The sequence below is a fragment of the Amblyraja radiata genome, chromosome 18, assembly GCF_010909765.2.
Source record: "Amblyraja radiata isolate CabotCenter1 chromosome 18, sAmbRad1.1.pri, whole genome shotgun sequence".
Classification (NCBI taxonomy): domain Eukaryota; kingdom Metazoa; phylum Chordata; class Chondrichthyes; order Rajiformes; family Rajidae; genus Amblyraja; species Amblyraja radiata.
In genome coordinates this window covers 42,860,621-42,884,700 of record NC_045973.1, presented here as the reverse complement: position 1 = coordinate 42,884,700, position 24,080 = coordinate 42,860,621, and the positions used below count along the sequence as shown (strand labels likewise).

The 24,080-nt window shown below is 42.6% G+C and overlaps 1 protein-coding gene across 1 annotated transcript in view; it reads left to right on the top strand.

Annotated features, from left to right (window-relative positions):
* atg7 (autophagy related 7) overlaps nucleotides 1-24,080 on the top strand; it is a 192,780-nt gene that overhangs the window by 88,870 nt on the left and 79,830 nt on the right. The window contains exon 17 of the mRNA XM_033037248.1: nucleotides 9,283-9,405. Within this exon, the coding sequence (XP_032893139.1) occupies nucleotides 9,283-9,405 (123 nt within the window). The remainder of the gene's footprint in view (nucleotides 1-9,282; nucleotides 9,406-24,080) is intronic.

The following is a 24,080-nucleotide window of genomic DNA, read 5'->3' as shown; positions in this document are numbered from 1 at the left end:
AATGGGGCAACCAGAACTGCATGCAATACACCAAATATGGCCCACCCAAAGCCCTGTAAAATTGCATCATGACTTCCTGACTCTTATCTATAGGTGTACACTGATATCTTGTCGGTGACAGCAACACAATTTGTCTTTTGGATTCTCTTGGTCTCCATCATATATCACAGATATATTTTATTCTTTCCTCCTTGAACCCTTCTTTGCAAGTTAAAATATGCTTGTTTTCTCACACGTTGCGAATTGCAAAGTCATTGATCTGAAATGTTAACTCCATTTACCTTCCACAGTTGCTGACCTACTGAGAAATTATCTCTCCACAGATGCTGAGCTAGTGAGAAACCCCTGAATTTAAAAATCTCCTGTTGCATCACTGATCCTTGCCCAGGTTTAAAAAAAAAATCATTCTTCTGATATTTAAGCAAGCTCTTTATATGTTTTATAATTCTCCTTTTATATCAACAGTGATAATACTTCATAATAGACTGCAGGAGTGCATGGTTTCCCAGCTTATTCATTTTTCTTTCTTGTTTCCTAAACCCTCCCAGCATTAGTGTGAGTGGGAGACATTCTCCACGCCTATTCTCCCACTGAGCTTCAAAGCATTGTGCTGCTGTCTCACTTGTACAAGATCGTTTTTAGTGCCTTTAAAGTATTCGTTATGTTTTCATTGGTGTAAATGACCATCCAGAAAATAGCATGCTTTATTCCCGTCTTTATGATGGATCCTTATTGTAAATTAGCTATTTGAACTACATCAGCCTGTCCTAATGATTAATGTTTCGTGCAGTTGTTAACATTTATACTGCTGTGAATAAATATTTTTACTTCCGTTTATTTGCTTTGGGGGGGAAAGTGGAGTACATTCATATCAAGATCAAAAGAACAGATTTAAAGGAAAATTGAAAGGCTGCAGATTTGCCAGGTTTCACATCTTTGTGAGGCAGTGATTCAGTTGTACTTCTTCCAATCTAATCTACTGCATTGGGTGTTCACAATGTGGTCTCCTGTGTAATTGAGACTCTGAACAAAGGTTGGATGACTGCCACATGGCATACTTGCATTCATCCTGAGCTTCTGTTGACCACTTTAGCTCTTCATCCCACCCCCACGCCGACCTGCCTGCCTGTCTGTCTGTCTGGTCTTCTGCGCTGATATATAACAGGTCCAAAGTAATTTGGAGGAACATCACCTCAACTTCGGTCAGCCTTCCAGATTTAATATTCAATTTCAGTATTTCTAGTATTGTACTCCCTTCTGAATACTCCCATTTCAGTCTGTCCAAATTCAAAACTTGTGCATAAGTTGCACAAACTTGTGCAGAAGTTGGCTTCAACTTATTCTGCGACGGATGTGGAGGATTTTGTAGAAGCACGCGCGTTGAGGCACCTGCTGTAAGTAGCATTGTACAGTTTAATACGTAATGGAGAAAATTACCCATAGAAATTAATTTCCAGGCATTTACATGGGAAATTGCCGCTTAGATTAATCTTAAACTCCCGATGGTATTCACTGTAATTTAGATGAAATACTAGAAACTTGCTGGTGCCCCAGCTCTGAGTTATTATCTTGAGGACATAACGTGGAAAAACAGTGCAAAGGAACGTGTCCCTCCATTAACGGCTCAATGGAAATGTTCTGTTGCATGATCATCATCCATTGTTTTACCTGGTTTATCGTTAGACAATGTGTATAATGTTAATAGCTCAGGAACACCAGCTTTACTTTGTGTGAGGATGATTGTTCATCCTCATTTTTCAAGCTGGCAGTCATGGCTAAGTGGTGGCGTTCCAGTCAGTGAGACACCTTACTGTTGGTTCAGGCCCTATTTCAGAGACTTGAGCACAGGATCTGGGTGACAGGATCTGGGGGGTGGGGGGGGGGGGCAGTATTCCTGTTCTTCTACTGAGACGTGTTTCACACTGTAATTGAGTGGATCCCAGGGAAGACCTTAGGGATTGTGAATGAAGGGTTACATGTGAGGCGTATGGAATAGAGATGGGAAATATATGGACTATGAGAGTATTTAACTCCTAGGCCTCACCCACGAGGAGCTAGTTTAAAGATAAAGACTTTAGGTTAATTGGCTTTGGGGAAAACTTGTTAATTGTTGCTAGTGTGTAGGATCGTACTAGTGTACGGAGATTGCTGGTCGGCACGGACTCGGAGGGCTTGATTCCGTGCTGTATCTCTAAACGCAACTAAACCAAATCAAGATCTCAAACTCAGCGCGAAGCCCATAGTCTATTGAAAAACAAATCTCTGCCCCTTTCCTTCCCCCCGTCCCCCTCCCACACACTCCTACCCACAATAGGTGCCTCGAAGCACAGCTGTTTCTACCAAATCCATTGGTAGAATTAGTTAACTAACATTAGCATCCTTGCTCTAGCCATTGTCTCCAACAGCAAGGTTCTAATTGACCTCAATGATCCAATAGGCAGGCCTTGTCATTTGCACACCCAACGTCAGACCCCCAAAGCAGATACACTATTCCAAGCTCTATCACATCAAGAGATCACCAGCAGGACTTAAGAAAAGGCTCAAGGGCATTCTCCTAAGTGTAACATCCCACCAACTCATAGGAATCCCGGGCTCATGTTCATTGAAAATGGAGATGGAACATTCAGCATGTCGTTGAGACATTGAGGCTACTTCATAGAATCGCCCAGCAGCCTCAAGGGACCCAATTCATGTCAGGCACCACCTTCCCAAAGTGTGACACAAAACTTCAGGTAGCCCTGGCATTCCTTATCTTTCTATCCCTCCCCCATCCAAGTCACACTAGCTTCTCTTTTTCACCCTACAAACAGCTTACAATGGCCTGTTTCCTTTATCATTGTTATGTTTTTGAATATCTTTCATTCATTGTTATATACCTCTCCACATCACTGTCTTTATCTCTCATTTACCTTATCCCTAACCAGTCTGAAGAATGGTCTCGATCCGAAACGTCACCCATTCCTTCTCTCCAGAGATGCTGCCTGTCCCGCTGAATTACTCCAGCTTTTTGTGTCTATCTGTGTGACCTATATAGGCCTTGCATAGCTGGAGTGGAATCATTGCCTATCTCAAGGGACTGCTGAAGAAGAAAAAGACTTGCCCACATTGAGCTGAAAGTGTACCATTTTGAAAGACAGTAGTTTGGCTTGTTGGAGATTATTGGCTGACTCTAAGCAGCAAGTCAATGAGAATCAGAGGGGGGAATTTGACTTGCATTTTAAAGAGGAAAAAATGCTCTCTCATAACTTCTGGTCCAACAGATAAGCTTTAGCCTCAGAGCATCTCTTCTGTCTCTGACCTTATTCAACATGGTAGACATCCACATGAACTGCCCCACTCAAGCCCTCATTAAAGATCATGTTATAGGAGTAAAATTAGGTCATTCGGCCCATCAAGTGTATTCTGCCATTCAATCATGGCTGATCTATCTCTCCTAACCCCATTATCCTGCCTTCTCCCCATAACCTCTGACATTAAAATTAATTTGGGCGCTCTTTCTCATAATGGGACACCACTGTAAATTGCCAAAGCTTTTAAAAGTTTTGTTTGAGATCACTTAAGCTTATTTCCCCCAAGGACTAAGATTATACATGTGTCTAAAGATTGCAGAAATGTCTGTGGATATCATCTTTTCTTTAATCCATTTAAAAATGTAATCTATTCTTTGTTTTATTGCCAGAAAAATTGTAATCAAATAGATTAAACTGAAAAAATCCAGTGCATAACGAAGCAGATAGTCACAGCCATTTTTGTGAGGTTTGTCAGGATCTACTGCCAGTTAGGAGGCCAGAACTGTCAATTTCCCTTACAATACGATATGATACGATACAATAGCACTTCATTTGTTCCAGGAGGGAAATTGGTCTGCCTACAGCCAGAGAACACAACAAGATACGTGAAACGTGAAATTATATATACACATACACACACACTCATACGCACACATAATAGTGCAATAATAACAATAATAGTCCATTGAAGCAAGACCAGACAGGTTGAGTGAAAAAGTTTTTATTTACAGAAAACGAAACCAAAACTCGTGAAAACCGCGTGCCTAGCTGAGCTTACAAACACGGCTCCTGTCGCTGGGAGGAGCGCTGAATAACTGGCTTAAAGCCCGCGAATGAACCCCTGCGGTCATGCCACCGTGCCGACCAATGACGGGGGTTCTGACTTGCCAGCCCCACCACTAGGTGCCACTACAGGACCCCCTCCCCCAGAACCAGAGGAAAGGAAACAAGCAGGAGTCCGAATCAGGCGGCCAGACCGTGTTAGGACAGGGGGGAACCAGCATAACAGGCACAACAGGTGCAACCGGCGAAAGTGGGATGGCCAGTGGACGACCTCTATGCCGGTGTTGGGACATCCAGATGCCCGGGCTTGAGGCGGGCCACCAAAACAAGTCGCGACGCCCGGCCGCAACACCCGGAACCCTAACAAGGCCACTGCAGTGCAGTCCGATGCGAGTCACTGCAGATGAAAACAAAATGGCAATCCTAGGGCGCAGGCAGAACGTAAGAAGGAGCAACACCGTGGAGAGATGTTGGAACAGAAGCCAGTCCACCCACTTTCACCCGAAGGTGCGCCAGCACAGACGAAGTGGGCTCCTGCGGCCCCCGAACTGCAGGAATGAAATCACCAGGCACCCTCAGCGGGGATCCGTACACCAGCTCCGCAGAGGATGTATCCAAATCCGCCTTGGGGGCCGTGTCGATCCCCAGAAACACCCATGGCAACGCATCCACCCAATCAGGGCACGTGCTTTAAACGCAGACTTCAGGTGCCGGTGAAACTGCTCCACTAACCCGTTGGCCTGAGGATGGTACGCAGTTGTATGATGCAGCTGCGCACTGTACAGCTGAGCCATGGCCGACCACAGGGCAGAGGTGAACTGGGCACCTCGGTCTGAAGGGATTTCAGCAGGAACTCCAAAATGTGCTACCCAGTGGGCCGCGAGAGCCCAAGCACAAGTCGCAGTGGAGGTGTTAGGGAGAGGGATGGCCTCGGACCACCGTGTGAAACGGTCCACAATCGTGAGCAGGTGGGTGACACCCCGGGACGTTGGCAGAGGACCAGGGTGGGCCAGACCGTGGATGGAGTCGAGCACACGCCGCTGCCAACCCGCAGGGATGATGGGCCGCGACTGCCCGATGGAGACATCACACAGGATTGTTACACCTGAGGGTCTGAGCAGGACATCTTCTAACACCAACCTCGAAACAGCATCACGATAGGCTATCATCTCGTCCCCATCCCGTTGCGCAGCAGCCAGCCCAGAATAGTCAATGCACGGGCCACGGACAGCACGTGCCGGACATCGGTAGTAAACTCGGAGGCGAACGCCAGGTGCCGCTGTTGGCCAGCAGACCAGGGGTCGGAAACCTTCGTGAATGCAAACGTCACGGGCTTGTGGTTGGTAAACGCCGTGAAGGGCCTGCCCTCCAGGAAATACCTGAAATGCTGGACAGCCAAATAAAGGAGCTCACGGTTGAATGCACTGTAGTTCCTACAGTGGGGGCCGCAGGTGCCGGCAGAAAAAGGCAAGCAGCTGCCAGTGACCATCGATAAACTGCTCGAGGATCCCCCCGACGGCAGTATCCGAAGCGTCAACAGTGAGGATGTGATGGACGATCCCATGCTGAGGGGCGGCCGAGTGAAACTGAAGGGTCAGGATCTCTGAAAACTCGGCCATCCGCATCCGACACCGATCCAAGATGCGGGCCGGAGGAAACCACGGGCCGCGGTGAAGCATGCGGGAGGGACTCTGGATGAACGAGGCGCTGGCCCCGGACATCAACCAGGAGGGAAAAGGCCCATAAAAAATCGGCGTCTAGCAGTGGCTGGGAGACATCCGCAATCATAAACGGCCACGAGTAACAGTGAGAGTCTAAAACGAGGGAAACGGTGCGAGTATATTACGTGCAGATGGGGCTGCCGTTGACGGCGGTCATGGCAGGGCCTGTCTTACCAGCACGAGTATCGACCCCAGGCAGAGGTAAGATGCTGAGCTCAGCCTCAATGTCCACTAGAAATCGGAGCCCGGAATGGCGGTCCCGGATGTAGAGGCGATGTTTCTGGCCGACTGCAATAGCCTCTACTGTCGATCAGCCGACGCATTTCCTGGATGCGAGCAGGGAGCGCGGCACCGGCGAGCCGCCGCGCCCCAGCGTTGGTGGTAATAACACCACTGGCGCTTACTGCGATCCTTGTCGGCTGCGGCGCGGCGCTGTCGGCCGATGGTGAAACGATCCGACGAGGCTGTTGCGCAGGCGCGGACACCCGGCTGATGGGAACACGGTCCTACTGCTTGGCGAGCCACAGCTCGTCCGCCCATTCGGCGAGCTGCAGGAAGTCAGCAAAGTCACACCTGGCGAGGAGCAGGCGGATGTCATCGAGCATCTGCTCCAGGAAAGCCTGCTCAAACAGGAGACAAGGCTGGTGGCCGCCCATGAGCGACAGCATCTCGCTCATTAACACTGACAGCTTACGATCGCCGAGGCAGTCGATGTGTAAAAGCCGGGCCACGCGATCGCGGTGGCTGAGCTCGAAGGTGCGCAGCAGCAGCGCCTTGAGACCCTCATATTTATTGGTGGCGGGCGGGTTCTGCAGATAAGGGAGCAAACGGGTGGCGGTGTCCTGGCTGTGCGCACCCACCACGTAGAAATACCGGGTGGAATCCGCGACAATCTGGCGGATCTCGAACTGGGCCTCGATGTGCTGAAACCACACATGTGGCTGAACCGCACAGAAAATGGGCAGTTTTAGTGAACCGTGTTCTACTGGGCGAGGTTGGCGTTGAGGTTTTCAGCGGCGTTCATATTTAGACCTGAAAAACATTTGGATCGTCGGGGTCACCACTGAAGCAAGACAATGCAGGTTGAGTGAAATTGTTTTTAGTTACAAAACTCGTGAAAACCGCATGCCTAGCTGAGCTTACAAACACAGCTCCTGTCGCTGGGAGAAGCGCTGAATAACTGGCTAAAAGCCCACGAACGAACCCCCGCGATCACGTGACCGTGCCGACCAATGACGAGGGTTCTGACTTTCCAGCCCCACCGCTACACTATGTCAGCTAACCACAGGGAAAAGGGATCTCCTGTGGCGTTCTGTGCTGCTTCTAGGTGGAACTAGTCTGTTGCTGAAAGAACTCCTCATGTTGACCAGTGTGTCATGGAGGGGGTGAGCTGTATTGTCCAAGATGCTCCGCAGTTTGAGGAGCATCCTCCCCTCTGAGACCACCTCCAATGAATCCAATAATTGACAAGTAATTGATAAATTGCTGCAAACACTTAAAGATTAGAGTGAGGTGCAGCAGTCACTCCATTATATATATTGCATCAGAACTGGGTGCTTTATGATGAAACACACATTTAAGTTTTTTTTTAAACAGAATAACTATCATTGAGTTGTTTGGATTATTGACATGTAGTTAGCATGAGTCATTGCATGAGTTTGAGGCAGTGGACATCAATCACATATTACAAAGTAGCAAAGTATAAAATACTGTTGTTCCTCTTGCAAATTACACCTTTCCCCAGTGTGTAACCACAATGTATTTTATCCATTTCTGTCAACTGGACTAGAATTCTGTGATTTATTTATTTTACTGAGACAGCCCACCACCTTACAGTATTCCTTGGGTATCTGATCCCCTGCAGTAAATGTTGTTAGTAGTCGTTAGTATTAGAGTCTGGCACATGTTCAGTTTGTGGATCAAGAGAATGTTAAGTCTGGTTTGTCAGAATGTTTGATATGCAGGCTCTAGGATTTTACATTTATCATTTGCCACTTACCTGGCTACTTAGAGTCATACAGCACAGGAAGAGGCCCTTCACCCCAACTCGGAAAGCAAACCAAGGCTTCCCATTTAGCTGGTTCCATATCTCTGTTAGAGATATGGGACTGTTTGTCCCATATCTCTTCAAACCTATCCATCCACGAGCCTCTCCAGATGTCTGTTTAAAAGTTGTTTTGTGTCTGCTTCAACTTCTTCGTCAACTCCATATATCCACTACTCTGTGTGTGTGAAGGTTGCCTCGCGGTTTCCTATTAAATCTTTCCACTCTCACCTTAAACTTATGCCCCTGATTGATTCTCCTACCCTAAGGAAAAAGTCCACGCATTTACCCCACCCCCCTCATGATTTTATATGTCTTTATAAGATCACCCCTCAGCCTCTTGTGCTCCTTAAGGGCCTGTCCCACTGTACGAGGTAATTCAAGAGTTCTCCCGAGTTTTCCCCTGATTCGAACTCGGAGAATGTCCGTAGCGGGTCCGTAGGAGTTTGTGGATGTCCTGTAGCGGCTCGTAATGCTAACGGTAGGTACTCGGGAAATCCGGTAAACTCGTGATGTTTTTTCAACACTGTAAAACATTTCCATGAGATTAAAAAAAATACCCGTGATGAAAAAAATGGTTACTTTTTACTCGTATGAGCCGCTACGAGACATCCACGAACTCCTACGGACCCGCTACGGACATTCCCCGAGTTCGAATCTGGGGAAAACTCGGGAGAACTCGTGAATTACCTCGTACAGTGCGACAGGCCCTTTAGAATGAAGTCGTAGCATAACCAATCTCTTCTCATAGCTCAGGCCCTGGGTTTCTTTGTAAAGGAAAACAAGCAGTTCTGTGGCAGTAAATTATGGATACCAATTCGAGGTGTAGCAAGGATCTGACAACAGTGCATAAAATCTACTGCAAATGAAGCATTTCACTGTGACAGTAATAAACCTAAACCAATCTGACAGTTCCAAAGAAGTGCCTGGTGCTTTTCTAAGCGAGGCACAGTGCTGCTACATAGATGGCCTGCATTCATGAGGGTGGAAATTGTTCCAAGCTCAACACTTTTCAGGCTTCTGATCATAACCATTATGTCCATGGAAATGGTATTAAAGTCAATGATATAAAATGCATCCAAAAAACACAGGAATAGGATCTCTTATGTTTCTCACCAACCGCGTATTTTGCAAATGAAACATCAAAGGATCTATCCTAAAACAAATCTCTCCCACAGAGGCCTTCATGTAACAGGATCACATTAAATGTCCAAATGGATGTGTCTGCGGAAACATTGTGCAGGAAGTTTCAGACAATTGTTAATTGACACCTTCCAAGAGAAACAAAGAGGCAGGTGTTTGTTTCCAAGTGCGAGTTTGGTCCATTTTGGAGCAAGTTATTTTTCTTTTGTTAGGTTGTCTGACAAAGGTTTTAATGTTTATCTTCCAGTTTTGTTCATTATCATTTTATTCTAACTATAATGCAATCTTTGTCTGTTTACAGGTCCTTGACCAGTTTGAAAAAGAAGGCTTTCAGTTCCTGGCTAATGTTTTCAACTCTTCTCATTCTTTCCTGGAAGATCTTACTGGACTGACACTTTTACACCAGGAGACGCAGGCAGCCGAGGTAATTGCTCTGGCTTCTTAATTCTAGATGCACCATTTCCAAATATGGAGAAGCACTCATGTAGGTAGATTACGGAACTAAATTCAGAACTAAAAGCAAAGGCTTTCACTTTGGAATATTCCTGGTGGCTGTTTTTCTAACTATTTCAATTTTCGTCCACGTTCTGTATTCTAAAATATGAATTAATTGTTATATTGACTTGGCTTTCACAGAGATGAAAGTTGACGAACTGGTCCACTAGACCATTGTGTTCTTACATCTTCATTGCATTAAATGAAATTTATGACACCATTGCAAAAAGACTGTGCCCAGAAGATTAGCATTGTATTAATTGACACAGTGAAACACTGGTGGATAGTATCTGGTGTTATCATATTAGTTAGTACTGGGACTCAGTTCAACTTCAGGAAGTGAGTTGACTTAAGTATGTAAAATCCTGTGAGTCACCCCCCTCTTGAGATGAGGGAAGGGATTTTAAAAACTATCAGTGTGTTGAAAGCCTTTGGCAGGGGGTGAAAGGGAATATATCTAGGGCAGTAAAGTGGCGCAGGTGGTAGAAGCACAGCTAGTAGAGCCACTGCCTCACATAGCCCATCCTGACATCGGGTTCTGTGGAAATTCCTTGTTTTCTCTGACCACACGGGTTTGTTCCTGGTACTCCAGTTTCCATCCCAAAGACGTGCAGATTGGAGGCTAACCAGCCACTATAAATTGGGCTTTAGTTTGCGAGTGAATGGTAGAATCTAGAGGAGAGTTGATGCAAATGTGGGGAGAATAGATAAATGTAGGATTAGTGTAAATGGATGGTTGATGGCCAATGGTGGGCTGAGCAGCCTGACTATGACTATATATATATTGAATAAATCACTGAGTCACTATGCCACAATGATCCTCAGTGAGGTGTGTCATTGACATTGACATGCATAGCTGAGGCAGCTTGGATACAGGCTCATATGCCCACCGAGTCTGCGCCAACCAACGATCACCCATACACTAGTTCTACCCTACACACACTCAAGTCAATCAACCTCCAAATCTGCACATCTTGGGAATGTGGGAGGAAACCGGAGCAACCAGAGAAAACCTACACGGTCACAGGGAGAATGTACAAACTCGGTACAGGCACACCCGTAGTCAAGATCAAATCCGGGTCTCTGGTGCTGTGAGGCAGCAACTCTACCGTGCACCCTTGGGTCTCAGTATTTATGGTTATGGTGGAAGAGTATCTGTCGGGAGGGGGGGGCAAAACTCTTGAGGGAGAAGCAAATGAAGGCCTGCAGATGAAGAGCAGAGGACATGAGGTAGTTTTAAAGTTGAATGTTCATAGGACAGGATGGAAAATAGGTTTGAGAGAGAGAGAGAGAGACGGTGTGAGCCTTGGAAAGGAGAGAGTGAGAAGGGGTGGAGAGAAATGACAGCACAGAGTGAGTGTTAAATAATACATTGGCTGACTAGACCTCGGCAGTCTCGATATATTTAGATTTGGCTTGTCTCCAATGGATTCATCTAATAAGCGATATCTTCTGGAAAAGGTTGTTGTTGCTTGCAAGTTAGAACTGTTCAATAAGCTGAAGGTACACAAAAATGCTGGAGAAACTCAGCGGGTGCAGCAGCATCTATGGAGCGAAGGAAATAGGTGACGTTTCGGGCCGAAACCCTTCTTCAATAAGCTGTGCTGACTTGCGTATTCCCATTTGGTTTCAATTGAATCTTGGAGAAATGACATGTTGGAGACTGGTTTTACAGCTGCCTCTGGTTTCTGAGACTGGTACAATTTGATCTGTCATACATCACAGAGGGTAGGGTAAGACTTTAAGGAATCGACTCCCTTTACTTTTCAATGTCACAGTAACAGTTCTACAAGCCGTGATGCACAGGATTTGTGAAATAGCTACTGAAATATTAGTAAAGTTACTACTGCCCACATGCTTCTGTACCGGGATGCTCATAATTGGATATTTTGGTTTTGGTTCACATGTGTGAACTTGTGGACTATGCACTGTTTCTAAATCAGGCTAACATAAAAATATATGAATTAGAAGCAGATACAGAAAATTTAACCCCTTACTTCTCCTCCTAGCATCCTTTCACTCCTTACCGTAAAAGCATTTAAAGCATTGCTGCCCTTTGAGGAAGACTCATGGCCCTCTAGGAGAAAAGATGTTGTTGTGATTGTCTCCTCCTTATGTAACCCAATATTTTTATGTGTCGGTCTGAAGAAGGGTTTCAGCCTGAAACGTTGCCTATTTCCTTCGCTCCATAGATGCTGCGGCACCCGTTGAGTTTCTCCAGCAGTTTTGTCTACCTTTGATTTTCCAGCATCCGCAGTTCCTTCTTAAACACATATTCAGCATGTCAGGCTGCATCTGTGGAAAGAGAAGTAAACATTCTTTCAAGTCTATCAGGACGGAAAAGGATATGAGAAGTTTGTACAGGGAAGGTGGGGGAGAGGGTAACTGTGGGGATGAGCTGTAACCGGGGTGGGAGATTGCAACCTTCACGTGGTCCGCCCTGTTTCGACGAATGCAATCAACCCGGCGCGCACAATCAAATAGAACAAGTTGTCCTACAACTTTAGGCTGTGAACGCCGCAGGCAAGAAGAAGAAGCTGTATCCCTTGGTTATCTGGTCGGTGAGTGGATGGGAGCAGTTAGAGAGTGAGATCACAGATAAAAGAATGTGATGTTGCCAAATGCTGATCACGACGACATGTGTGGCACCTCAGTGTGCACAGGTTCTCCACTCCCACAGGAAGAAACAGAAAAGGGAGGGGAAAATAAAAGAGGCTGAGCCAATGTCTCTGTTCCAAAGAATAGTCTTCAATTTGAAAGGTTAGATTTCTTTTGACGCGGGTCTCTGGCACTGAGGCAGCAACTCTACCGCTGCGCCACCGTGCTGCCCTAGGTTAGGTTTTAAGGCAGAGCAAGAAGAATCAGCGAGGTAGAGGATTTAGGGAGGGGATTCCAGAACTGAAGGGCTTGGTAGTTGCAAGCACAATCACCAATCATGGATCCTCAAGAGGTTAGATTTGAAGCAGAGATGTCTTAGAGGGTCATTGGGCTGGAGGAGATTAGAGATTGGAAGGAGTAAAGACACAAAGGGATGCGAATGACACAAATATACGATCATTTATTGATCCAGACCTATATAACATTGGCTTGAAGGAGGAACATTGACCTATAGCTTATAAATGTAGCATAAGGGAAGTCAGCCGGGAATTTGCTAGAATAGGATAAATCAGTAAGCTTGTGTCAAATGTGACACCAAAATTGTGACCTGGCTGGTTTAGGCTCCAGACAACCTCCTGGAAGTTGGCTGCAGAAAATTGCTCAGGAATGAAGTTGCTGGCTGGGACTGAAGACACCGACCAGATAACCAAGGGATACAGCTTCTTCTTCTTGCCTGCGGCGTTCACAGCCTAAAGTTGTAGGACAACTTGTTCTATTTGATTGTGCGCGCCGGGTTGATTGCATTCATCGAAACAGGGCGGACCACGTGAAGGTTGCAATCTCCCACCCCGGTTACAGCTCATCCCCACAGTTACCCTCTCCCCCACCCTCCCTGTACAAACTTCTCATATCCTTTTCCGTTCTGATAGACTTGAAAGAATGTTTACTTCTCTTTCCACAGATGCAGCCTGACATGCTGAATATGTGTTTAAGAAGGAACTGCGGATGCTGGAAAATCAAAGGTAGACAAAAGTGCTGGAGAAACTCAGTGGGTGCAGCAGCATCTATGGAGCGAAGGAAATAGGCAACGTTTCCCCGAAACGTTGCCTATTTCCTTCGCTCCATAGATGCTGCTGCACCCGCTGAGTTTCTCCAGCACTTTTGTCTACCCGCTGAATATGTGCATCATTTCCCTCTTTACTTAAGATTTCCAGCGCCTGCGTTTTTTTTGTTTTTTTTTTTTTAATTTTCACTCCATAAAACCTTCATATAAGCTTTTGGCCATCAGCCTCAATATGTGGTTTGGTGACAGATCTTGTTTAATAATACTTCTTTGAAATGCTGTGGGATGTTTCCTTGTGTCAAAGGGTTGATCTAAATGCAAGTTGTTGCTTTGTGGCAGTTTTGCTAAGTTGTTGAGTGCCTGTGACGGGATCATTTGTTATTCGGCTTTAACGACACGTCTGCTGTCATCTGACGTAGCGGTAGCATTTGCACCTAAATAGCAATTTGTTTTATGATCGCAACCCCTGGACTTTCAGGTGACAGAAATGGTCCCCCACAAACAGCTGCCCCAAGATATTTTTTTTTTTTTTTTTTTTGTTTATTTTATTAGAAGTTAATACAATACAAAACAATACAGTGGCACCTAATTTTAGGTGCCAACTATGTCATACCGTAATCCATTCTATGTACAACCTCTAGTTTTATGTTATGAGAAGGAAGTAAGCAAGACAAGAAAAAGAAAACAATAGAAAGGGGAAAGAGTGGAAAAATAGATGGTAGAGAGTAGAAAAATGTGAAGTGTGGATATAAAAAATAAAAATAAAAAAGAAAAGGTGGAAAGTAGAAATAGAAGAGAAGGCCCCTTAAAAGAGAATTTTTCAAATCTATATTCGGAGATTCCCCAAGATAATTTGTTAACGGGGTAAAATCAGCTCTCATAATATATGTAAGATAATCAATATTTTCTTCTTTTTAATTCTTGTCTCTTGTCGCATGCTCGTATGATGTGGCATTGTGCAATAAAAAATTGTGAGAAAGACCAATAAGACGCAACCACCCTCCTTCCCCACCCCCACCACCACCCCCATTACACGGGGAAGAGGAGGTGGTCACATATTATATTAGAAATAAATAATATTCCCATCTATATTACATCTCAGAACATTCCCAAGACAAATCTTTGTAGTTTTACTTGTACTCTAAAGCATTGTCCTTGCATAACATAAACTTTTGCAGGGCATTATACTGAATAAGCTCTTTGAATGACTCTCCCCTTTGTTCTGGAGTTTGAATCAATGGGCACTCACATATATACAAATTATCTTCTACTTAAACTGTGCTACCAAACAGTCTTGGATGTTGTGCAATATTCCTTGTGTTATTCTTTATTTAAAAAACATACATGCTTGGACATCATTCAAAGGGAATTGAATGCAATAATGGAGACACAAGACCTGTGCTTGATTAATCATGAACAGTTGTAGTGTAAATGGGCCCCTGTAGGTTTTCTTTGTCTAGAAACAAGTTGTTCATTACAGTCAAATTATAACCAGATGTCAGTTTCCAGATATTTAACAGTTTGCTTTCTTTTTTGTACCAAGGTGCCATTTGTATATTTTAGGTAATTGCGCCGTATTCAAACAACTAAACATGTGATTCATGGAAAGTATTAGAGTGACCTTTTCCTACCAACGGATAAATAGAAGTTTGAAAAAGTTGAGCTCCTGACAAAAGTCTGAAGTCTATTAGTGTAATTTAAATCTGTTTTCTGTTTCAGTGGTTTCAATTTTCAGAATTTTTAATAAAAAGACCCAAACCCAATGTTAAAATTAAAGAAACATTTCAAAGTACATTTAAAAACTACTTAACGGATTTGTATCATTTAATGTACAGTGCCCTCCATAATGTTTGGGACAAAGACCCATCATTTATTTATTTGCCTCTGTACTCCACACTTTTGAGATTTGTAATAGAAAAAAATCACATGTGGTTAAAGTGCACATTGTCAGATTTTATTAAAGGTCATTTTTATACATTTTGGTTTCACCATGTAGAAATTACAGCAGTGTTTATACATAGTCCCCCCATTTCAGGGCACCATAATGTTTGGGACACATGGCTTCACAGGTGTTTGTAATTGCTCAGGTGTGTTTAATTGCCTCCTTAATGCAGGTATAAGAGAGCTTTCAGCACCTAGTCTTTCCATCACCTTTGGAAACTTTTCATGAGGACCAAAGTTCTGCCAATGAAAGTCAAAGAAACCATTATGAGACTGAGAAACAAGAATAAAACTGTTAGAGACATCAGCCAACCCTTAGGCTTATCAAAATCAACTGTTTGGAACATCATTAAGAAGAAAGAGAGCACTGGTGAGCTTACTAATCGCAAAGGGACTGGCAGGCCAAGGAAGACCTCCACAGCTTATGGCAGAAGAATTCTCTCTATAATAAAGAAAATTCCCCAAACACGTCCGACAGATCAGAAACACTCTTCAGGAGTCAGTTGTGGATTTGTCAAAGATCACTGTCCGCAGGAGACTTCATGAACAGAAATACAGAGGCTGCACTGCAAGATGCAAACCACTGGTTATCTGGAAAAATAGGATGGCCAGGTTACAGTTTGCCAAGAAGTACTTAAAAGAGCAACCAGTTGTATTGTATTGTATTCAAATTTATTGTCATTGTCTCAATTAGAGACAACCAAATGAATTTTCCTTACAGGTAGTATCATAAACATAAATAAATAATCAATAATAAAACATATTAAAAATAAAATTGAATTAAAAAAAGAAAAGCACAAACACAGAAAGTCCACGACACAACATAACACAATGGCACCAAGGTGACGAAGGCACCATAGTCCAGCCAGCCTCCCCTCCGATCTTCCCAGATGTTCATCCGTGGTCTGGGCCTTCCGAGCACCCGCAGTCGCCGCCCCGGGCGGCCCGATGTTCAGGCCCTCACGCCGGGCTGGTGGAACGCCGCGCCGACCCCCGACGGTGAACATCCTCCTCAGCGGCCCGGACCTCCTGATCAGCCGCCTCCCGCAGCCGGAGTCCGCAGCTCCCGTGTCCGCAGGCCGAGCCAGGCGGAGTCGCAGGACTCCGCGTTGTTGATCAGCGCCGCCCGCGTTGGGAGCTCCGCAAACCGCAGCTCCATGATGTCGGTGCAGCAGGTCCAGCACTCCGGGCTCCAGACGGCGATCCCCGGTAAGGCATCGTCAGCCCCGCGATTTTTCAGCGCTGTTCCGCCGCTGCTGGAGCTCTGGTCTGTCCCGGCAGGAAAGGCCGCGCCAATCCAGTAGGTAGGCCGCTGGGGGGGTGAGGACGCGACTCGAATAATAGTCGCGTCCTCTCCAGGAAGCGACCGAAGGACGGTATCCCCCTTACCGTGCCCTCTTCCCCCACAAAAAGACATTAAAAAAAACATAAAAAACACACTTTAACATAACTAAAAAAACAAAAAGATACCGGGCTGAAGGTGGAGGCTGCTGGCACCAGCGCCACCGGAAGTTCTGGAAAAAGGTCTTGTGGACAGATGAGACAAAGATTAGCTTATACCAGAGTGATGGCAAGAGCAAAGTATGGAGGGAGAAGGAACTGCCCAAGATCCAAAGCATACCACCTCATCTGTGAAACACGGTGGTGGGGGTGTTATGGCCTGGGCTCACTTATCTTCATTGATGATACGACTGCTGATGGTAGTAGCATAATGAATTCTGAAGTGTATAGACACATCCTACCCGCTCAAGTTCAAACAAATGCCTCAAAACTCATTAGCCGGTGGTTCATTCTACAGCAAGACAATGATCCCAAATATACTGCTGAAGCAACAAAGGAGTTTTTCAAAGCTAAAAAATTGTCAATTCTTGAGTGGCCAAGTGAATCACCTGATCTGAACCCAATTGACCATTCCTTTTTTATGCTGAAGAGAAAACTGAAGGGGACTATCCCCCAAAACAAGCATAAGTTAAAGATGGCTGCAATACAGACCTTGCAGGGCATCACCAGAGAAGACACCCAGCAACTGGTGATGTCCATGATGCCCTGAAATGGGGGAACTATGTTTGAATACTGCTGTAATTTCTACATGGTGAAACCAAAATGTATAAAAATGGCCTTTAATAAAATCTGACAATGTGCACTTTAACCACATGTAATTTTTTTTTTTCTATTACAAATCTCAAATTGTTGAATACAGAGGCAAATAAATAAATGATGGGTCTTTGTCCCAAACATTATGGAGGGCACTGTATATATTGGTAGAAGATTAATTCTATTTGGGCTAAAGTTTTTATTGCATATTAGCGTTAGGAACCTTGGTAGTTTGAGACTGAGGTCTTCAGGAGTTGTAGATTATTTGTTGGCTTCATGCTGTTTGGTTGGGAAGCTATTCAAACTTTTTTTGTACAAAGTTGTCATGTTGGAAGTTGTGCAGTGTTGGGCTGAATATTCCAGAATAGTTTTATTGTGGCATCGTTGTCACCATGGCAACATTTTCCCTGTTTCAAGATTTCTATTATGAGTGCGCCAAAATACTGTTTTCTGATTTAGAGGGGAAAAAGGTTCTGTTCAGCCAACATTCATTTAAACTTGAATAGTCTTTAAACACCATTTTATAAGTAAAAGATTTCGATCTTGCCAGACCAGTTACGTGCAACATTATGTTGGAGAGATTAACTCGGGTACGTGGTTAGTGCTCCTCAAAGTTTAGACATTTGCTGTCAGAATTGAATTCCATAATATAATTCCTGACTGCATAAACAATGCATTATTACTTTTGTCCATTAAGGTTGGAAAAATAATTTCAATACTGACTGGTTTTCTAACTGGAGATTGAAGGAGTATGGTTTGTTTGTTTTTACACTTCTGAATGCGACATTAAATTAATCCTACATAATGAGATATAATGTTTGATGCATTCCTCGTGCTTATAGAATTGTTTCCTGCATAGCCTAAATAAAAGATCGTGCAGACATTTCGGTGTTCATTTTGAAGTTTTGAACATCTGTTCTTATATTTATAATGGAAACGGTTCATAAATTTATTGTGTTCTATTGCATTTCCTACTATGTTTTGCAATCATGCAGTGGCAGGTTTGCAAGGGCATTTGCCATTATGAATGCTGTCATAAAAAATATATTGAATTACTGGATACTAGTTGTAATATATTTTGATGTAATACTGATTACAGACCTGCTTTACTGGAAGTATAACTTCCAATTCTGTACACATGCCTTGTTTTTGGAAACATTAGCCCATGGTTCCCTATATCTGTTTGCATGATAATTGAAACTGGGGTGCAAGAGCAATATCCTCCTATAACAGGATCTTGACATACATGCCTTTTATTCTTGTTGCACTAGGCGAGACAAGTCCAGGTACAATTTGTTGGACTTTCTTTTGCAGAAAGTAGAACATGATTTCAAGATTGGATCATTGAATAAAACAGCTATTTTTGAATAATTATTCAATCACTTGTATCACTTTTCACCACATGAGAAGGTAGTCCAGGTTTAGTTAAATAAGATGACTTTGAACTGAATGAAAATTTGTCGCTAAGATAAACATCAAAAGCTGGAGTAACTCAGTGGTTCAGGTAGCATCCCTGGAGAAAATGAATAGGTGATGTTTTAGGTTGAAACGTTTCATGTAACTTGTGTAAATTGTATCTTTTTGGCCTCTTCAATATGCTGCCTGCCTTTGCAACCTTGACCTGTAAAAACCTCGTTGTCTTCCTCAGCCTCTTTTTTTTTTTGCTGAAAGTGCTCAAAAAGTCGAGGGCCGTAAGTGAATGTGAGAGACTGCTGTCTTTTCAACAAGATGATTACAACGTGTACGTTAGTTAATTAAACTAAATATCATTATTTTCAATCTTCTTTTTTTTAATATAATAATTTTTATTAGAAGCATATACATATCGTAATCAAAACCAAAACACACTTTGTTTATCAATTACATGTTAGTAGCTGGGTTCCTCATTTATCAATTACATATTAACATTGCTTCTAATTGTTTATTTTTATTTATAGATAGAAAGAAAGGGAAAAAAAAGAATGAAAAAATAGAATAAATTACCAATAATACAGTTTAGGAGATAAAACGTAAGGTTATAGGTTATAAAACGTAACTATTCATCTAATCTTTGATTCAAGTTTCAGTCAGGCTTCCGTGCTGGACCAATTTACCCTTTCAAATAATCTATAAATGGAGACCATAATCTAGCAAATAATTTTGGTTTGTCAATTAAGACAAGTCTAATTTTTTCCAAATATAAGGTCTCCGACATCTCCGTAATATTATTTTCAATCTTCAATTCATGAGCTTCTTAACCGTCTATCATTTATGACCATTATTTGTGTACAAATAAGTTTTCTTTTCAATTCTGTTCTATAGCTGAACCATCAAAATATCTTTTAACATGAGGAAAAGTCAAAACATCTACCTTTGGTAACTCAACCATGTCCTCATTTAATTTACAATTTTTGCAGCACAAACTTGCAGAGTGTTTTTTTTTTAATTTGTGCATCCACCACTAATCTGATGCTGTTTCTTACTTTGGACAAGTATGTTTCATGGCATAATACAGCGTGGATGACTTCATTTCTGAGAATAGCACAGAATTGATGATGCCTATCAAGCCATCTGTTTATGCAGGGAATTCTGTGTGACGTTTGCTTTATAAATATACGATTCTGCCAAGTATAGTATGCAGTCCTGTGGATTAGATTTTATATATGAAGAAGATAATTTCTGGTTTCTAATAAACTTTGTTTCAAGTCGCTCTTGTGCATCCACTTATTGCTATATATCTTGTGGATGTTAATTACTATACAGTTTAGGAGTGCAATTACTTTGTGCTTTCACATTTAGCAGCTGGACAGTGAGACTACCATGGCTATTTAAAATTAGAAAGGAAATGCTTTGTAATCACCGTGTCTGCTGGCTGTGATATGGTAGTAGGGTATGCTCATATTTCTCTCAAATATATCACAGTGAATAATGTATTTGGTATGTAAGGGGATACACAGTGTGCTTGTCATTCCTTCATGCATATACTGTTACAAGCAGCAGGCAGTGTCCTCATCATTGCTGTCGTCTTGCACAATTCATTCATGAATTAATGAAATATTTGTACTGGCCATTTTAGTTTTCAACCTGTGGCTTTTTACATTTTTTAAATGCAAGATATTTTCAGGCCTGCACATACAAAAGCAATATTATAATTATGCTCTCTATAATCTATTGTAAGTCTGTTGAGTTAGTTTAATTGCGGTGAGGCGATATCAAATTCAAAACAAATCAAGATGTGACAGTGATAGAGCAAGACAACTGTTTATCTTTTCATAGCAAAATAAGTTTGATCATAATTTTTCAATCAAATGCAAGCTTGAATGGGCTGAAGGACACCTAATTACAGTTGAATTTTGATCTTATAATTGTATCTATATGAACCAATTGGGTCAACATTTCACGTATAATAATTGGCAGCAGTGAAGTCCAAAGGAACAAGAGGTAATGATGTTCCAGGGCAATCGTGCATCCACTATTTTATGTATGTTTAGGACCTCACATCCGGTCATAAAGATGATACATTGAAATGGAACATACCTCTACACTCAGAATGATCTTTTCTCTTTGTTCATGTTTTAAATGCCACAATTGTATCTGCCTCATCCACTACTCGTGGCACATTCTGTGTAAAAATAAAAGTTCCCCCATTCATCTCCTTTATACTTTGCCCTTCCTACTTGTCTTCTTGTATTTGATATTTCCATCCTGAGTAAAAGTTTCAGATTGTCTACCCTACCTGAACCTCTCATCATTTTATATTTCTATCCGGTCTTCGCTCAATGTCCAGCACTTCAGAAAAGCAATCCAAGTCTGTCCAGCCTCTCTATATAGCTAATTTACCCTAATCAAGGTGTCATCTGATTGATGAGGGCAGTATGGTAGACGTCATCTACATGGGCTTTGCCTAGGCCTTTGACAAGGTACCATATGGTAGGCTGGTCCGAGAGGCTTTTATGATATAAGATCCAGGGCTAGCGAGCTAATTGGATACAAAATTGTTTCAGTGGTAGGAAACAGATGCTGGTGATGGAAGATTGTTTTCACACTAGAGGCCTGTAGAAAGTGCCGCAGGAATCGGTGCTGGGTTCACTGTTGTTCCTTCTATATATTGATTTGCGTGTGAGTGAAGGTGGCATGGTTAGTAAATTTGCAGATAACACTAAAATTAGTGGTCTAGTGGCCAGTGAATTGTCGATTCTCTACAATTACCACGGGATCTTGATCAACTGGGCCAATGGCTTGAGGAATCGCAAATGGAATTTAATTAGGTAAATGCAAAGTGTTGCATTGTGATTAGACAAACCAAGGTAGGACTTAAACAGTAAATAGTAGGATCCTGGGGGGTGTTGTAGAACAGAGACCTAGGTACGTAGTTCCATGACGGTGGTGATACAAGTAGACAGGGTGGTGAAGAAGTCATCGGCATGCTTACCATCATCTGGCTGGGGTATTGAGTAGAAGAGATGGGATGACATGTTACAGCTATGCAATACATTTGTAAGGCCACATTTTGATATATGTACAGTTCTGGTTGCCATATTAATGGAAGGATGTCTTCAAACTGGATAGAATGCAAAAATAAATTAAGAGGCTGTTACCGGATCTGGAGGATGTGAGATAAAAGGAGAGGTTGGGTTGGCTTTATCGAGGTTTATAAAATCATGAGGGGCCTCGATAAGGTGAATAGCCACAGCCTGATCCCAGGGTAGGGAGGCCTAGAACTAGATAGTATAAGTTTAAGGCGAGAGGGTAACAATTTTAAAGGGAACCGAGGAGCAGGCTTTTCACACAGGGTGGTGCGTACATGGAATAATCTGTCAGAGGAAGTGGTAGAGACAAGTACAATTACGGAATTTAAAAGACATTTGAACAAGTACTTGGATAAGAATGGTTTGGAGGGATATGGGCCAGGAAGAGCCAAGTGGAGTCGGGCGTTATGGGGAAAAGGCAGAAGAATGGGGTTAAGGGGGGAGAGATAGATCAGCCATGATTGAATGGCCGAATGGCCTAATTCCGCTCCTACCTTATGAACTTGGTTAGGCAACTTATTTGGCATGGGTGAGTTGGGCAGAAGAGCCTCCTTTAATTCTGTGCAACTCCATGATGTGTGGTTAATGTATTCCTTGGATTCATTTTTTAAGGCGTCTTGTAAATGTGCTGTTTATAATGGTTTGTTTTTCATTGTATTGTAATTAATTTATTAGCCATAAAAACATACAAGGAATTTGATTTGCCATAGTCATGCTAAAAAAGCAACAAGACGCACAACAACATAAAAATGAACATAATCATCCACCTCAGCGCATTGTGATGGAAGGCAATAACGTATTGTCTCTTCTTCCACAATTCTACATGATTACAACTGTTCTCGATGCCCTTCCTCACCTCAACTCTGAACAATTATAACTGATGATAATTGACTTTCTAAGAAGCTATTTAGCCTCTATCCTTTTCCAACTGCAAGGGAACCCAACCAAATCCTTGTTTCCTGTCTGTTCATGGTGTATTTCAAATGTATTGGTGGGGTATTCAGCAGAAAGTATAGAAATTAATAAGCTGGAAGTGTTAGTACAAATAGCAAGGAAGATAAATGACTTACTAGCGTAGAAATTGGTTACATAGCTATTTTAAATCTGACCATAGTTCACTCTGGGTCAAGCACAACCAGGAATTCATCAAAAATAACCAACAAATTGTGTTCTTTTAAAACATGATCGTTACAATCTAATTGGGGGAAGGAAGTTTTTTTAATCTACATATCAATATTTTTAAAAAGAGATCTACATTTGGTTCAATGAATGAATTTGAAGTAAATTATAATATTATAGTCAGACAGATGTAAAATGTGTTTACAAGCCTATTATAAGCCTTATAGGTGTCTAGAGTTCGACTAGGCCGTCCAGCAATTTCTAAGACGTCTAGACCTGTTTTCCTGGCTTCTGAGTTTCATGTTTTGACCCACAGGGCTAATAAACGGGAGCATTTCTAATTTCATTCTAGACTTGAGAGGTAATTTTAGACGCAAAGCCGAGTTATAAAAGATTAAAGCATCTGGCCACCTGTGAACATGCTGGTGGCCAAAGGGAGTCAGTCTCACTGCTGTCCAAATATGACAAAAGAGCATCTACAGAAGCTGCAACTGTATCACAGCTGCTGCCTCCACATAATAATTCACATCATAATTTAACAGATGGTGGTGCTGAATGTTTTGCTGTGGGAGTCTTCTGACTGCATAATTTTAGTATTTCTCGATTAGCTATTCTGCTTAGCTTTGTGATTATGGTGAGTTCATTGGTTAAAGTCTCGTGAACAAGTAGCCAGCTGCAGCCAAGCCCATAATTCAATGTGCATAATTTTGTGATGTTAAAAAGGGTATTTTCAAAATAACAAAGGATTTTCAGTTGAATTGTGCCTTGATCTATGAAGTACAGAATTATATAGTAAATGATGGAAATATAATCTGCTGGATACTTGTTAGTACACAATACTGACTGCTGTAAAAAATAATGTATTTAAATATGAAAAGGCCTTCCACTGTAACATGTGCCATGTTGCGTCACCGATTTTTCATTGTGCTTAGTGTTATGTGCATTGAGGCTGAGATTTTAGAGGCCGTTCCAAGAACAATCACAATCAAGAGTCTGTTCTTAAATCAATCTCAAGGGAAAAGCACACATTCAGCATGAGCATCTCACCAACCATTCAATAAAATGATTCTCACTTAATGATTCTTGATGAGGAAGGGAAGAATTCTTCATAAACTGAGAGAATAAAGGTTACTAGGTGAGACATGAATGCAGAGATGGGGTCATGATCAGATAAGCAATAATTTTATTGAATGGCTGTGTTGGCTTCAGAGACTGAGTGGCCTAGTCTTACAACTAGTTCTTACCTTTGTATCTGATATTTAGGATTAGGTTTATTATTGT